Source organism: Palaemon carinicauda, chromosome 2 (assembly GCF_036898095.1).
Source record: "Palaemon carinicauda isolate YSFRI2023 chromosome 2, ASM3689809v2, whole genome shotgun sequence".
NCBI lineage: Eukaryota > Metazoa > Arthropoda > Malacostraca > Decapoda > Palaemonidae > Palaemon > Palaemon carinicauda.
Genome location: NC_090726.1, coordinates 57,391,912 through 57,409,905, shown reverse-complemented (window position 1 = coordinate 57,409,905; position 17,994 = coordinate 57,391,912). Strand labels below are relative to the sequence as shown.

Sequence of the window (17,994 nt, the reverse complement as noted above, 5' to 3'; positions counted from 1 at the left end):
GGTGATGACTTCAGAAACTAAACTCAAAGGTGTGAATTTAGCAACAAATAGTGTTATCAGATATAGCTTAGCCCCATTGCCTGTCTATTTGTTCACCGGGCAAAGTTTAAAACTTATGGCAAAGTTTAAAACTTATGTCTACACACAGGTACTGAAGTCAGAAGTATGGTTGTTCTAGTCCAGTGCACGTCAATAATATTGCCAAGGTGAGTAGCAAGATTATAATAAACACCTTTTAGAGATGTAATAGTCATTTATAATCACTCTGAAAACATCTTGTGTGGGACAATGAAAAAAAAATTGACAGCCAGATGTTATACACTTAACATGTTACTTCTAGAATTGTCCGTTAGTTTTGTTCCATGGCTGAAATACAAACACAGCAGTGAGGTTGTCTACCCAAAATTTTCTCCCATCTGATATCTATGCTCATTGCTACTCCCCATAGTGTTCTGATAACTATGATTTTCTGACAGGCACTGACCTGTACGGAGGCACCCTTTAGCATTTTGTAGTTACAGTACAATTTTCTCAGTAGCATAAAATAGACAAATATAATATATACTGTACAATTTATTTTGCTGTCAGGAGCTTAATTTTAACATGTAGAGTACACAGCAGTATTATTATTGTACAGTATGCTGGACTGCATTTGAATATTAGCTTGACCAGCAAACACAATAACACAGAATAATTAGATTTCAGGTCTGGTTACTTGGGAAATATTTTTCTTGTGTTAATCTTCTATTATTAAGCCAGACTGAACTATAACAGTTCTTACACAATGTGATACTTTAATGAAGGTCTCTACCATTAATTGATCATTATTGGGTAAACCTCAAAATCTAGAATTTTTATAAATTGTATCCCCTAAACCTACTATTATTTCCCAAATGCATATTGAATGTTATGTGCCTCACATTTAGACAGGAAGACTGACACTGATAATTTCAACGAAGTCTTACATCAAATACAGAAAAATACAAACAACTCCAAAGCATAACTAGACAATTACATCTTCCCCATCTTAAATTTAAGATGGCATGTGCATGGAGACTATAGGCACCTTCCTCTTCCATCCAAAACTGCAATTCATCATGGAAGTTCAACAAAGACGACTATCAAGTATTAATTTCAATATATAATAAAAATAAAGCAAATGTCCTTTACTAATTTCCCTTCTCCAAATTTTCCACTGCCTGACAATGATAAAGCATACACACATTGCATCATACAGTACAGTAATTATACAAGCATGGTTTTCTCACCTTTTCATAACAATAGAAATTTTGAGAATTTCAATGATGAAATAAAAATATTTCAACCTTTCCTTTTAAAACATATTCTTTGCTACTTCTGAACTATTTCAAAGAATTAAGCACAATTCTTGTGTATGAATATGACAAGTTATATGAAGAGGTTGATAAACACTATATAAAATCTACAGTAAGAAAACGAGAAATATCAGCTATAGCTACAAAGAAGAAACCACTTCCTTTAATATCACTTGATATACAAATGACAGCAAAAATCTAACAATTGGATACTAAATATACATATTGAATGGTCTGTGTGTGTCAGAATATTAATTATATTAAAGAACATGCCACAATTAATGACCAATTAACTGTGCATGAGGTAAACAATATAAATATGAAATAACAACAAAAACAGAATGTAAAAGATAAAAAGATCAATACTCTACTGTAATATTATTTTCACTAACAATAAAAAAAATAGATTATGAAATAACATACACAAAGAAGTTACATTACTCAAACTGTAAAGTAGGATAATGTGCATTCTCGAAACAAGACTTCCCATAAGTGAAATAAAACATCAATATGCTTTTCAACCACTAAAATAAGAAACATATGGAACAAGACAAAAGTCACTCATAAAACAAGTTAAACAAGGAAGAAAAGCTCATTAAGCTCTTCCTAGTGAAACTAAATCTAACCAACACCAAATAAATTTACTTTTCTGGCTTACCATAACCACAGCCTTTTCTTTAAAAATTAAATAATATACGTAAGTTTACTATAATGATTGTTTTTGCTCTTTGTACAAAATTTGCCTTCAATTTGTCTATCATTGTGCTTCAATGCTAGTACTGTACTATGAAAATATTTGTTATATTTTCCAAAATTCACCAATATACACAAATAGCAAAATTATAAGCATGTAAAGTCAAAAAATAACATGCCATTATTACATAAAACCAAAATACAGGAATTAAAACTGAACTTTTCAAGACATGAAAATATATCTTTAGTCTTCTACATCATTAGATAAGTAAATTAATAAAAAATACTGAACTCAGGGACAGAGATTTGGACATGGTGATAAAAACCGACCAACTTTATGTTGTAATTCTAATGAAATTGAAGTTTTCACAACCTTTTTCTGCCACTCATCAGAACCATCACAACAATCACAAATTCCATCATTCACCCATGCTGAAGGAATTACTTTTGGAAATCCTTTTGCATTTTTTACACACGAAAATTTTGAATTGGTACAAGCATTAGTTCTTGGTTCATCTGAACCATCCTCTGGGCAATCACAGTAATCATCATTGACTTTGTCTTTTGAGATAACTTTACCCGATGCGCGACATGTAAATACATCCGCCTCAACTGAATTTTTACTTGTAGCTTTTACTGGTACACCAACTGGATCATTTTGTTCTTTTACAATATTTTGTTTTTGTATCTCACTGTTAGAATGTTTCTTTAAAATTTCTTGAATTTTATGCCCCATTTCTTTATTATTGCTCTGATTAACTTTCAAACCTATATCTTTTGGATGTAATTTTTCTTTTACTGCCCTCCTGTCAGATTTTGGAAGGTGCTCTCTCAAAGGCTTTGGCTTTGCAGACTCACTCAATTCAACAACAAAAGTTACCTGATACACAATAAATAGCAATGTTACCAAAAGAAGTGACTTTATGACAGTCTGCTTCTTAAGTGGAAGAGACTGCAACAGTCTACGAACAACCATGTTTTCATCTAGCAACAATAAGCTGTAAGGTATGATTACCAATATGTTCACTACTATCAGAGTTGACAGCGAGGGTCATCCACATAGTAAGGAAGGAAATTTACTTTTGAAATATAAAGTAACAATTGACAGCAACTGAATCACCACCTGCAAAGAAAAAGACAAATATAACAAATTTGGTAAGAATTTGTATTTTTCCATAACTAATATAAACCTGTAGTTACTTATATGGATTATCTTTCGGCGAAGCTGGAAGGTGCCCATCGACTAAAAAGTACGAGGAGGCAACCCTACTTAAACATTGTTATTGTTGTGGGTAGGTAGGGGATGGCTGGAGGGTACCCCCGTCTACCTATCTCTACTCACAGCTTGAAGAGCTGCCTCACTTTTCGATTGCAGGCAGGATTTCAGGGGGGCAGGGGATGGAGGGACAATTTATATAAACTACAGTTTTGTATTAGTTAGGGAAAAATTTTCAAATTTGTTATTTGTTCCTTCACTAACAAACCTTTCGTTATTTATTTGCATGACTCACTCTTAGGTGGGTGGAAGTCTGACTTCTGGCTTAGTCATTGACCCGGGATTTCCTAGTAGTATTAGACTGTATCTAAGGATAAATCTTGACACCTCGCTAATAATTCACAGCGTGAGTGTTATTGTGGCCTGAGCAATCTGCGTGGTTGTGGAAATAGCATATGAACATGACAAATTAAAAGATAATTTGTATTTTTCCTAACCATACAAACCTTAGCTATTTACATAGGGTTTTCTTTCGGCGTAGCTGAAATGACGAGCCATTAAAGTTTTAACGAGGGTTTAACTAACCCCGCGCTAGTTAGCGGGGGGGGGGGGGGGGGAAATTGTAGCTAGCTACCCCTCCCCCCTCCACACACCGATGAGCTGCCTCACTTCACTTAGAGGTAGGACTTGTCTCGGGGGACAGGGCTGGCGGGCAAATATGTGTAAATAGCTAAGGTTTGTATGGTTAGGAAAAATACAAATTATCTTCGAATTTGTCATTTGTTCCGTAACCGAAATACAAACCACGCTATTTACATAGGGTGACTTACCCTTAGGCAAGGTGGAAAGTCCCCAGCCTTACTAGCTTTGGCTTACCCGGGGACTCAGAATCTGAGTGCGCAGCACTTCGAGAAAAAGTGTCCCTGCACCTCACAAGTTTGTTGCTACGCAAGAAATGAGAGGCCTACATAAGTGTGTGTGGAGAGATGAAGTGTGACTCGTCCTAGGAAGTTGACCTGAAGTCCTTTATATGGAATTCCGGACTAGGACGTCCCCATACCACCTCGTCAGGGTATGGGGGACGCGACAGTATTGTACTTAATACTAGGAACACAAGGAAGCATGGTTTACCTGCAGAGGTTTGAGGTCAGCTATGCAGAGACCCAGGATGCTGCATTCCCCAAGAGAGGGGAGGATGAAGAAAGAAGTAAGGGCCAGACATACTTTTTCATTCACGCAGACTAAAACCGGGTAACAGTGCCCTCAACCTTCTGCTACCTGTCCATTAAGGAGCCTGAGGTTAGACCAGCTGTTGTGCAGCCACCACAGGGCCGATAGAAAAGGTATCGAGGCTCCTGTGGGTCACGTCCTGCAGGTAGTGGGCTGTGAAGGTCGTCTGACGGTTCCAGACTCCAGCTTGTAGAACCTGCGTCACAGAGAAGTTTCTCTTGAAGGCCAGGGACATGGCGATGCCCCTGACATCATGTGCCCTAGGGCGACGTGACGGAGGAGGGTCTGGATTCAAGGCGTGACGGATGGTGCATCGAATCCAGGCTGAGATGGTTTTCTTGGTGACCCTCCTCTTCGTCCTACCAGTGCTCACAAACAGGGCTTGCACGCGGGGACGGGCTGCAGCTGTTCTCTTCATATAACGTCTCAGACTTCTCACTGGGCAGAGTAGCAGATGATCTGGGTCATCTGTTACAGAGCGGAGACTCGCAACCCTGAAGGAGTCGAACCGTGGGTCCGGAACTCCAGGGTTCTGAGTCTTGGCAACAAACTCAGGGACGAACTTGAACGATACCTCCCCCCATCCCCTTGAATGGGCGATGTCGTATGAGAGACCATGAAGTTCACTGACTCACTTGGCCGAAGCCAGAGAGAGCAGGAATACCGTCTTCCAAGTCAGGTGTTGGTCAGAGGCCTGGCATAATGGTTCTAATGGAGGTCTCTTCAGAGCCCTGAGGACACGAACCACGTTCCAAGGAGGCGGTCTCACTTCCGACTGAGGGCAGGTAAGCTCGTAGCTATGTATGAGTAAGGAAAGTTCCAGCGAGGAGGAAATGTCTATTCCTTTCAGCCTGAAGGCAAGGCTTAAGGCTGAGCGATAGCCTTTCACCGCCGAGACCAAAAAGCGCATTTCCTCCCGCACATAAACGAGGAACTCCGCTATTGCTGGAATAGAGGCATCGAGGGGAGAGATACCCCTCCCACGACACCAACCACAGAAGACTCTCCACTTCGCCTGGTAGACACCTGCGGATGACTTTCGCAGGTGTCGAGACATCCTTTCCGCAACTTGTTGCGAAAAGCCTCTCTCAGAAAGGAGACGCTGGATAGTCTCCAGGCGTGAAGCCGAAGCGACGCTACAGCTTTGTGGAAGATGTTGCAGTGTAGTTGTCTGAGTAGCTCGTGTCGTGGGGGAAGCTCTCTCGGGGATTGCGTCAGGAGCTGCAGAAGGTCCGGGAACCACTCTGCATGATGCCATAGCAGAGCTATTAAGGTCATCGACAGGTTGACCGATAGTCTGGTCTTGTTGAGCACCCTTCTCATCAGACAGAACGGTGGGAAGGCGTAGACGTCGATGTTGTCCCACCGTTGTTGGAAGGCATCTTGCCAGAGTGCCTTGGGGTCCGGGACTGGGGAGCAGTACAGCGGCAGCTTGAAATTCAAGGCTGTCGCGAACAAGTCCACTGTCGGGGAACCCCACAAAGTCAGGACTTTGTTGGCTACCTGAGGATCCAAAGACCACTCGATACTCACTATCTGCGAAGCTCTGCTCAGACTGTCGGCGAGCACATTCCTTTTCCCAGGAATGAAGCGAGCTGATAGACGTATCGAGTGGACTTAGGTCCATCTCAGTATCTCTACTGCAAGATGGGATAGCTGTTGTGAAAAGGTACCTCCCTGCTTGTTGATATAAGCCACTACCATGGTGTTTTCGCTCATCACCTCCACAGAGTGGCCCGCCAGGGTCTGTTGGAACTGTTGAAGGGCCAGAGAAACGGCCTTCAGCTCTAGCAGGTTGATGTGGAGGTACTTTTCTGATTCTGACCATAGGCCTGAGGCCCTCTGGTTCAGAACGTGGGGCCCCCACCCTTCTTTTGACGCGTCCAAAAACAGCATCAAATCCGGGGGAAGGACGAGAAGATCCACTCCCTTTCGGAGGTTGTCGTCGGCCAGCCACCACCGCAGGTCTGTCCGTTCCGCAGGTCCTATTGATACCAGGAAGTCCGGGGAATCTTTGCCTTGATCCCACCGGGACTTGAGCCGCCACTGCAGAGATCTCATCCTGAGGCGGCCGTTGGGAACTAGACGGGACAGGGAGGCTAGGCGACCTAACAGACGTAACCACGATTGGGCTGGAAGGTCTTCTCGACTGAGGAAAGGCTTTGCAACCATCCTCAGCCTTGCTATCCTGTTGTCTGATGGAAAGGCTCTGTGGAGATCGGTGTCTAATATCATGTCTAGATATACCAGTCGCTGTGTTGGGAGCAGAGAGGACTTCTCGAGATTTACCATGACCCCTAGATCTTGGCAAATTCCCAGAAGCCTGTCTCGGTGTCGAAGAAGGGTCGACTCCGAGTCTGCCAGGATCAGCCAGTCGTCCAGATAACGAAGGAGACGGATGCCATTCCTGTGCGCCCACGAAGATATCAGTGTGAAAACACTGGTGAACACCTGAGGTGCTGTAGAGAGACCGAAACACAGCACCTTGAACTGGTAGATCTTGTTGTTTAGGCTGAAACGTAGGTACTTCCTGGAAGACGGATGGATTGGGATCTGGAAGTACGCGTCCTTCAGATCCAGTGTGCACATGAAGTCTTGCGGTCTCGCTGCAAGTCTGACCGTGTCTGCTGTCTCCATGCTGAACGAAGTTTGCTTGACAAACTTGTTCAGGGCTGAGAGATTGATGATGCGTCTCCAGCCTCCAGACGCCTTCTTTACAAGGAAGAGTCGACTGAAGAAGCCTGGGGAGCCGTCCACGACCTCCTGGAGAGCATCCTTCTTGAGCATGGTCTCGACTTCTGCCCGAAGGGCTAGCCCCTTTGCCGATCCCGTGGCATAGGAGCTCAACGACACTGGATTCGCTGTCAGGGGAGGTAGAGATGAAATGAACGGGACGTGATATCCTTGTCCAACCACAGAGGTCGTCCAGGAATCGGCCCCGAGTTGCTGCCACCTGAGCACGCAACTTTGAAGGCATCCCCCCACAGGTGGACACGCAGGGGGATTGCCAATCCTAGCGCTTGCGGCCTCGGCCGCTCCTTCTAGGATTTTTGCCTCCCCTGGAGGACTTTGTGCCCCTCTTGTCTTTGACAGGAAAGGGCTGCGGTTTAGACACCTTGGTCTTAGCTGCCGGAGCCTGCTTCGGTGTCCTGCGAGGCTGCTGTCGTTGTTGAGGAGCTGGAGGCTTGTAGGGTCGGGATGTAAGGGCCTTCTGGAGGAGCGAATCTTGACTCTTTTTCCTCCACCTCTCAGCTGTCCGTTCTACGTCCTTGGGCTCGAACAGGCTTCCTCCAAGGATGGAGGAGTGTCTGAGCTTGCTAACATCCATCGCGGGGACCTTCGGGTGGAACCTCTCGGTCACCGTGTCACGGCGCTTGAGGATCGAGTTAGCCCCCAGGTTAGTGACCTGGTGAGCTAAAAACTCGATAGAGCGCGTTCCCAAGAGGAGGAAGGTCTCCAGGACCTTCCTATTGCTCTCCTTGGACAAGTCCTCAGAGCGCAATAGGATGCCCAGAGATCCTAGCCAGACATCCAGCCACGAAGTGGCCTGCATGGCACACTTCGCGACCTTCTCCTGGCTCAGGACCTCCGACGCTGTGAATGTCACCTGCCGGGCGCTGAGTTTCTCCACAGAGAGACCCCTGGTGAGCTCTTCCACAGAGTGATGCAGGGGAAGAGTTAAACAAGGCTCCTCCATGATCTCAAAGTACCTCCTCTGCTGTACGCGAGGAGGTGGGAGGAGCTTGTTCCCGGCAGGAGAACGGCTGGAGGAGGAAAGCTCGGAAAGCTGCCCCTCGACCTTGTCCCTGGCACTCTTCATCCCTTGGGACCAGGGCAGGGCTGCACTGGTCTTGGGGGTCTTCTGAGTGCCATAAACTTGGTCCAGGACCGTATCCTTGCCTTCGCGAGGGGCGGTCTTGGGATCCTTGAAAATGGAGTTTTTATGATAAAACAAAGTTTTATGAATACTTACCTGGCAGTTATATATACATAGCTAATTATCTCTATTTCGGCAGAATTTTTCTAAAACTAGGCAACCGCCTTGTGGTGGTTGGGTGGTAACACCCGTTAAAGGGTGGTAGGAGGAATCATTCCCGTTTTCTGTTCTTCAGTTCATCTATGCCCGACCTGTCTCCTGAGGGGAGGTGGGTGGGCCTTCGAATGTATATATAACTGCCAGGTAAGTATTCATAAAACTTTGTTTTATCATAAAAACTCCATTTTTATGAATAGAACTTACCTGGCAGTTATATATACATAGCTGATTAACACACTTGGAGGAGGGTGATAGACAGTAACATCGTTGGGGAAACAACCAAAAAAGTTGTAGGATAAATAAACACCTTGATTCCTTACCTGCTAAGGTAGCTGACTTCAAAGGTTCCTGCCTCTTGAGTCGCTTTCCCTTAGGAGTGTCAGCCAGGATGTGACCTGCAGTGCTAAAAACACTCAATCGAGTCTGTCAACGGGGTGAGACCAACAATCTGACTAGACTTCAGGACTACCTATTGCCCAAAATAAAAAACCGCAACTTTACCAAACCAACCACCTAACATTTGCAAAGTAGATAAAAATTATCTAACTAGACTGAGGTGACTGTACACAAGTCGAAGTCCTCAGACAACCAATAAAAAATACACCAACCTATGCACAAGTAAACAAAACTAAGGTTGAGGGGAGGTAGTAACTCCTTTGCCTAATACAGAAGCCGTAGCTACGTATGGTCCCAAGGTATAACATTTCTCATAATCCACCCTCACCTCTCTGAGGTAATGAGAGGCGAACACAGAGTTGCTCCTCCAGAATGTCGCATCCATAATTTGACGGAGCGACATGTTCTTGCGGTAAGCAAGCGAGGTCGCAATGGCCCTCACTTCGTGAGCTTGCACTTTTAAACGTCCGAAGTGTTCCTCCTCACACAAGAGATGCGCTTCTCTTATCACTTCCCTCAGGAAAAAGGACAAAGCATTCTTGGAAAGGGGCTTTTGAGGATCTTTCACAGAACACCACAGGGAGCTAGAAGAGCCTCTCACACTTTTCGTGCGAGACAAGTAGGTCTTGAGGGCTCGTACTGGACAGAGCAGCCTCTCTTGCTCTTGACCCACTAGGTTGGTCAAGTTAGGAACCTCAAAGGTCCTCGGCCAGGGCTTAGAAGGGTTCTCGTTCTTAGCGAGAAAGTCTAATCTCAAGGCACAAACTGCCCCATTCAGATTGAAGCCTACCTGTTTTTCAATTGCATGGACTTCACTAACTCTTTTAGCTGTTGCTAAGGCCAAAAGAAAGAGGGTCTTCTTGGTAACCTCCCTAAGGGGAGCCTGTGAGATGGGCTCAAATCTCTTGGTGCACAGAAATTTAAGAACCAGATCAAGGTTCCAAGAAGGGGGCTTTAACTGGGTCTGCTTGGTTGTCTCAAAAGACTTCAAGAGGTCATGTAAGTCCTTATCGCGAGACAAGTCCAAGCCTCTATGCCGACAGACGGAAGAGAGCATACTTTTGTACCCTTTGATAGTGGACACAGCTAGCTTAGCGTCCTGTCTGAGGTACAACAAGAAATCCGCAATCTGGCTCACAGAGGTAGTGGATGAGGAAATCTTGTGCTTCCTACACCAAGCCCTAAAAGTCTCCCACTTGGACTGGTAGACCCTCTGCGAAGAGACCCTCCTCGCTCTGGCGATAGCTTTCGCAGCTTGCGCTGAAAAGCCTCTCGATCTGACGAGCTTCTCGATAGTCTGAAGGCAGTCAGATTGAGAGCGAGGGGGTTTTGATGATATCTCTCGAAGTGGGGTTGTCTGAGCAGATTTGGACTTGCAGGGAGGCTTCTTGGAAAGTCCATCAACAAGTCCACCACCTCCGTGAACCATTCCCTCATCGGCCAGAACGGAGCTATCAGGATCATCCGTCCCGAATCGAGGAGGGCGAATTTCCTGACTACCAGATTGATGATCTTGAACGGGGGAAAAGCATAAGTGTCCATCCCCGTCCAATCCATCAAAAAGGCGTCTACTGCTATTGCCTCTCTGTCCGGAACTAGGGAGCAATAGATGGGGATCCTCTTGGATAAGTTGGAGGCGAAAAGATCGATGAGGGGTCTCCCCCACAGCCTCCAGAGAGACTGACAGACCTGTTGGTTGAGGGTCCATTCTGTGGGAAGGACCTGCCCTTTCCTGCTGAGCATGTCCGCCCTCACATTCTTCTGTCCCTGAACAAACCTCGTCAGCAGGTTTATCCTGTTCTCCTTCGCCCAAAGAAGGAGCTCTCTTGCTGTCTCGAACAGAGACAGAGAGTGAGTCCCTCCTTGCTTCCTGATGTAAGCAAGAGCTGTGGTGTTGTCTGAGTTGACCTCCACAATCTTCCCAGACACCAAGTCCTTGAAGGCCTTTAGCCCCAGAAAAATGGCCATCAGCTCCTTGTTGTTGATGTGCCATCCCAGCTGAATTCCTTCCCAATAGCCTGAGACCTCCTTGCTTCCTAGTGTTGCCCCCCAGCCTGACTTTGATGCGTCTGAAAACAACACTAGGTCTGGGTTCTTCTTGTGTAAGGAGATCCCTTCCCCTAACAAGGTTGGGTCCAGCCACCACTTCAGAAGAGTCTTGACTTCTATTGGAATGGGGAAGGAAAAGGAGTCTTCCTGCATCTTTCTGTTCCACGTCTTCGAAAGAAAGTGCTGAAGAGGCCTTAGGTGGAGTCTCCCCAGAGAGACAAACTGTTCGAGGGAGGATAGAGTCCCCAGCAAACTCATCCACTCCTTCGCTGTGCATCTCTTCTTGTCCAGGAAAGTTCTGACTTTTACGAGACACTTGGTCTGTCTTTCCTGAGAGGGAGAAGCCCGAAAAAGAACTGAATTCAGAACTATCCCCAAATAGAGAATAGTCTGATTCGGTCTGATCTGAGACTTCTCCCTGTTGATGACCAGGCCTAGATCTTGAGCCATCATAAAAGTCTTCCGTAAATCCTCCAGACATTTCTCCCTCGATCGAGAACGAATCAGCCAATCGTCCAGATAGAAGGATATCCTTATCCCCTCCTGATGCAGCCAATCTGACACATTCGCCATTACCCTGGTGAAGACTTGAGGAGCCGTGCTGAGACCGAAGCAAAGAGCTCTGAATTGGAAGCACTTGCCCTCCATTACAAATCTCAGGTACTTCCTCGAAGTCGGATGGATGGGGACATGGAAATATGCGTCCTGCAAGTCGAGGGACACCATCCAGTCCCCTGGACGTACTGACGCCAGCACCGACTGAGTCGTCTCCATGGAGAACTTTGTCTTCTCCACAAATACGTTGAGAGCGCTGACATCCAGGACGGGTCTCCATCCGCCCGAGTTCTTGGGGACCAGAAACAGGCGATTGTAAAAGCCTGGGGAGGATAGATCCCGAACCGGTTCTATCGCCCCCTTGTCTAGCATTAGGTTGACAAGGTCTACTAGGGCCTTCTGTTTCCCCGGATCTGAGTACCGGGCTACTAAGGCCAGCGGAGCATCTGCGAGAGGAGGTTTTTTCAGAAAGGGGATCTTGTATCTTTCCTTGATGACTGAGAGGGACCAGGTGTCCGCCCCTCTCCTCTTCCAAGACTGCCAAAAACCTGACAGTCTTGCGCCTACTGTCTGGAGGAGACGAACTTCATTTTCTGGAGCGAGGTCTGAAAGAACCCCTGGTAGATCTTGGTCCTGATTCTTGCCTTCTCCCTCTAAAATCTGGTCTTGAAGTAGTCCTGCCCCGAAAGGGCTGCTGGAATCTTATTTCCTCCCGTTTCAAAGAAGAAGGAGGGGCTGCCAAGGGCTTACGAGCAGAACGAGATAAAAGGTCTTGGGTGGCTTTTTGGGCCAGAGAACGCGTAATGTCATTAACCAGGGACTCGGGAAAAAGAAGTTGAGAGAGGGGGGCGTAAAGAAGCTCAGACTTTTGTGCATTGGTAACAGACCTAGAAGCAAAAGATCAAAGCAGAGCTCTCTTCTTTAGGACCCCAGCTGAGAACAGAGCAGCCAACTCATTCGCCCCATCTCTGAGGGCCTTATCCATACAGGACATAATACTGGTAAGGTCCCTAGATCCTTCCATCTGTTCAGTTTTCCTTGCGAGAGTCCCAAGCGACCAGTCTAGGAAACTAAAAACCTCAAAGGCTCTAAAAATACCTTTGACGAGATGATCCAGCTCCGACATCGACCACATGACCTTGGCTGAGTTGAGAGCATGCCTTCTAGCAGAGTCCACTAAACCAGAGAAGTCACCCTTGGAGGAGGAAGGCACTCCCAGACCCAGAGGTTCTCCAGTTGCATACCACATACCCGCTCTTGAAGCAAGACGAGCTGGTGGAAACGAGAAGGAAGTCTTAACTGTTTGTCTCCGCTCCATCATCCAGTCATCAATCTTCGTGAGAGCCTTCTTTGCGGAGATAGACAGCTTCATCTTGATGAAGGCCGACTGTTTCTTGGCCTTCTTTCTGTTAAATTGGGACTGAGGAGATTGAGGGGCAGCAGGTTGGAATTCCTCTCCAAAAAGTTCAAGAAGGGAGCGAGAGAGAACTTTGTAATCTCCCACAGCGTCGGCAGGATTATCATCGTCATCAGAAACATCCTCGAGGTCCTGATCCACATCTGCAATATCCTTCGAAAGAGAAGAAGGATCCTTAGAACCTGACAAGGGCAAATCAAAGGCATCATCCTGCAATAGACGGGTTGCATCCTGGAGTCCCGCGCTAGAAGAATCCTTGGGACGAGAGGCAGTATCGTCCCGAAGAGGCAGGGTGGTATCGCACTGGGACCGAGAACGAAAGGCAGAGTCGTTCTGACGTCGAGAGCGAGAGGCGGTATCGTCGTGGCGGCGAGAATGAGAGGCGGTATCGTCGTGGCGTCGTGAACGAGAGGCGGTATCGTCGTGGCGTCGAGAACTAGGGTCGGTATCGTCGTGAACGAGAGAAGGTATCGTCGTGGCGAAGCGAACGAGAGGAGGTATCGTCGAGGCGAAGCGAACGAGAGGAGGTATCGTGCTGGTAACGTGAACGGGAGGCGGTATCGTCTTGGCATCGAGAACGAGAAGCAGCATCGTTCGATATGGTATCGTCCCGGTATCGAGAACGAGAAAACGTATCGCCCTGGTATCGCGAAGAAGTATCGCCTGGCGAAAGCACACATTCCTCATCCTGGCGTAGAGAGGGAGAAGTTTTCTTTAAAGAAGAACTCCGTTCTCTCTTAGAAGCAGACTTCTTAATCGGCAACGAGTCGTCTTTACGTCTGTCAGACTGGGCGTGAGGGCGGCTAAAGGCTTGTACTAAAGTCAAAAGTTGTTCCTGCATGACAGACATAAAGGATTTAGCAACATCAGCTGGGTCTTGCGGCCCCGAAGGGGGGGCTGACGAATAACACTCGTAGAAGGGGGAGGATCTTCGGCAGCAGGCTTCGCCCTTTTCACAGGCACGGAGTCGAAATCATCCTCCGACGGACAAGGTTCATAACTGCTAGAACCGGGAGAGAAAGAACGAGACCGTTCGTCGCGGTTCCATCTCCTCTTAGTAGGTCTTGAAGCTTCAAACTTCCATTTACGTCTGGACGAATTCGGAGAAGAAAACAACACATCCGACACGTCTTTCCCGTGACGGTCAAGAGCAGCCTGGGAATCGACAACAGGACTGTCTGAGGCGACGGCTGACCGAGGGTACGTACCTCTCACCCCCTTTCGGTCATCGACGTACCTTCTCCCTTGGTCCTGGGAGCTTGGTAGAGGTCTAGGCCTAGGGGTATGACAGATTCGGTCAGTCGCCACCTCCACTGCACTAACACAAGCACTTTCACTTTCCTTACCTTTAAAGGCCTCCAGTTGTTCTTTAATGGCCTTCAACTCGGCCGCCAGGCTAGCGTACCGAGGGTCATCCGTAGATACGGAACCTGTAGGAGGTGCAGGAGTTACTACCTCGAGGGAAGGATCAACTTCCAAAGAGGAATCAATAATAGGATCAATAGATAAATCTACGCTAAGTTCGTCTTCCTTACCACTAACAGACTTAGACTTAGACCTAGAAGCTCTCCTAACTCTATCGAGCTCTAGCTTACGCACATAGCGCTTCAAAATTAACCAATCTTTCTCATCCAAAACCTTACATTCCCCGCACCTATTATCAAGGGCACAAACAAAACCCCTACAATTAGAACAAATGGTGTGAGGGTCTACCGCCATTTTCGGTAGTCTCTCACCTTACATTCCTCATTCGCACAGATACGGTAATGACTCTTTTCACTCATAATGAAAAACAGCAAAAAAGCTAAGAGAAAACAAAATACAACGATCGCCAAAACCCCAAATCAGAGTACTTCACCAAAAAAGCAGACTGGTACACCGAGCAGGGAAAGCGAAGAAAAACTCTTAATGACGGACCAACGTGTTGTCGATCCGGCCGGCAGAGATGAACTGAAGAACAGAAAACGGGAATGATTCCTCCTACCACCCTTTAACGGGTGTTACCACCCAACCACCACAAGGCGGTTGCCTAGTTTTAGAAAAATTCTGCCGAAATAGAGATAATTAGCTATGTATATATAACTGCCAGGTAAGTTCTATTCATAAAACTACAGTATTGAGTTGCCTCATTAGTCCAAGGACCTGCCAGAAGGCGTGCTCCGATTCTCGCTGCTCTCCTCCTTGTTGACTGGCAGCTAAGTCTCCTGTCCCCATTGGCTCTTCATGGGGAGAAACGCGGACGTTCTCTCGGGGAAGGGCTGGCTCTGGACGAAACCTTGACGATGATTTGGGTAACGTCTTGGAGTCCTTGGGCTCCCTCCTGGGAGGGATACAGGACTCCAGCAAAGTGGTCTGGAAGGTACTTCCTACGGGAGACGTTTCTCTTCCTTGAGGTAGGGTTCCTCCCATTGGTGCCGTGGGAGTGTGTCTCACCTCGCTGGATTCGCCCGAGGACGGGAAAGGTTCGTCCACAGAAGAAGGAGAAAGCGTCTGCGAGGGGGAAGGGGCCTTCCCGACGGACCTCTTGGGAGCCAGCTTAACCCAGGGAGAAGTCACCGCGAAGTCCACTCCTCTCCTTCTCTTCAGCGGGGGCGAGGGAGCCTTTGGTTTCAGTCCCAGATCAGCGAGGGCTGGCTTCATAGCCTGCACCACCGCTTTCATCAGGGAACTGAACCAAGGCTGGTGGCTGACTGACACAGTGTCAGCAATCCCCGCTGGAGGGAAGGGGATCGGTTGATCCTTCGGAGTGGATACTACAGGTATTGTCTGGAAAGAAGAAAGGGAATAAGAAAGTTGTCCGGACCTCTCTGAAGACTCGTCTTGTTCTTGGATGCGTGCTCGCCGCTTCCGTGATGGGGATCGCGAGGATGACCTGGAAATATGCGGGCCTGGGGCCTCGCAAGGTTGGGCGCGCTGCAAAATCCGGCAGGAATCGCGCTGGGGGTCGCGCGATGGGCGGATCGCTGGTTCGCGCTGGCGCTCGCGGGATGGGCGGATCGCTGGTTCGCGCTGGCGCTCGCGCGATGGCAGAACCGTGGGGTCGCGCGTGGGCGCGGGTGACCGTTGGCGCGCAGGCGCGTGGAGATGAGGGCGCGTGGAGATGAGGGCGCGTGGAGATGAGGGCGCGTGGAGATGAGGGCGCGTGGAGATGAGGGCGCGTGGAGATGAGGGCGCGTGGAGATGAGGGCGCGTGGAGATGAGGGCGCGTGGAGATGAGGGCGCGTGGAGATGAGGGCGCGCTGGCGAGTGGGCGCGCTGGCGAGTGGGCGAGTGGGCGCGTAAGCGCGCTGGCGAGTGGGCGCGTAAGCGCGCTGGCGAGTGGGCGCGTAAGCGCGCAGGCGAGGGTGTGCGTGAAAGCACAGGCGAGCGGGAGCGCCTGGGTGATCGCTGGCGATCAGGAGTGTGATGGGGCGTAGGCGAACGATGTGGCCTAGGCGAGATCAGGCGCGTTGGCGAGTGACGGCGTGCCAGCGAACGACAGCGCGTTGGCGAGTGACGTGCGGCACGTTGGCGATCGATGACGCGTGGAACGAGTGGGCGAACGACCGCGTACAGGATAGTTGGAGCGTGGATGGGTCGGAGCCCTGTGGCGATCATAAGCGTGGGCGTGGTGGCGCGTTGGTGAGCGCTCGTGCACAGGCGAGGAATCGCGTGGGCGAGCAGGAGAATGCTGGCGCGTAGGAGATCGCTGACGCGTAGGATGGCGCGTCGTGGCTGAAGGTCTCGATGGTGAAGTCTCGTGGGCGGGCTCAGGATCTGGTTCGTGGGCGCGCGGGCGCATATGCACTTTAGTGCGCGTTGGAGACTGGAATGCAGGCGGTGGTCGTCGCGTAGGGGAACGCTGACAAGGCAGAGGAACAATGTCCTTGCCAGTGCCCAGATCCAAAGATCGTGGGCGCGTGGGCGAGCGTTGGCGAGCTGGGCGTGTATCAGGAACTGGGCGTGTCGCAGTGCGCTGATGCACGGGAGAAGGGCGGCGCTCAGGAGACTGTTGACGCGCAGGGCGCGCAGCAGGGGCTGAAGTGCGCGGGCGCGCAGGCGATCGCTGAGCAGGTGAGCGCTGGCGAGCAGGTGAAAGCTGGCGAGCAGGAGAGCGCTGACGATCAGAAGAGCGCTGACGATCAGGAGAGCGCTGATGATCAGGAGGGTGCTGACGGTCAGAAGAGCGCTGGCAAGAAGAGTCTGACGACTCATCTGCCGTAGAGCGCTTGCATGCAGGGCGCTGACGAGCAGGAGAGAGCTGGCGAGCAGGAGAGCGCTGGCGAGGAGAGTCAGGAGACTCTTCAGCAAGAGAGCGCTGGCGAGCAGGAGGGCGCTGACGAGCAGGAGAGCGCTGGCGAGCAGGAGGGCGTTGGCGATCAGGTGAGCGGTGGCGCTTGCGCGCTTCAGAAGGGCGCACAGGTGTAACCTGGCGCGGAAGGGCCTCACCCACATTGTGGGAGAGGTCCTTCTGCCCCGAAGGGACCGGTGCTTGCGTAGGCAAGGGAGATCTGGCAGGCACAGGAGATCGCAAACGATCAGCAGTGAGGTCCAGAGGTGCTGCTGTTACGGTCTGCTCCCGACGAGAAGAATCCTCCGCAGGGGACGATGAGGATGACCTGAAGAGGAGGAGCCTCTTGAATCCCTTGTAAGGAGAAGGAAGGCCTCGGCGAACAAAAGAGGAGGGCGAGCCTTACGGCGAAGGCGACCACGTGGCAGGGTATCAGCATCGTCGGTCCTCCGAAGAGGAGTCTCTGTTAGTGCACTCCCCCAAGGGGGAGCAACACTCGCAGGAGAGACCGGTGGACCCAGCTTACCCCTCGAAGAATTTTCGGAAGGGGACCCTGGGCCTTCAGCAGCAACAGCAACAGTATCAGCAGGGGTTTGACCCGACCCGTCAGACGCCTCTGTCACAACAACGTCGTCAATAGCCAAAGGATCTACCTCTGGTATTACCGGCGATTGTTGGACAGCTGCCCCTAACTGGATCAGATCAAACAGGGCTTAATTGGAGGGCGAGCCCTTAAGCCCCAAGGAAGTCCAAAGCTGGAAAAGATCATTATTAGACACTGTTTGATCATAGTCTACA

At 49.0% G+C, this 17,994-nt stretch overlaps 1 protein-coding gene across 4 annotated transcripts in view; it reads right to left on the bottom strand.

Annotated features, from left to right (window-relative positions):
• Nucleotides 1-557: 557 nt before the first annotated feature.
• Nucleotides 558-17,994, bottom strand: part of LOC137625204 (uncharacterized) — a 34,583-nt gene continuing 17,146 nt past the window's right edge. For all 4 annotated transcript variants that reach the window (XM_068356049.1, XM_068356048.1, XM_068356047.1 and 1 more), the window contains exon 2: nt 558-3,150. In XM_068356049.1, coding sequence (XP_068212150.1) covers nt 2,320-3,003 — 684 coding nt within the window. In that variant the 5' untranslated portion in view covers nt 3,004-3,150 and the 3' untranslated portion in view covers nt 558-2,319. The remainder of the gene's footprint in view (nt 3,151-17,994) is intronic.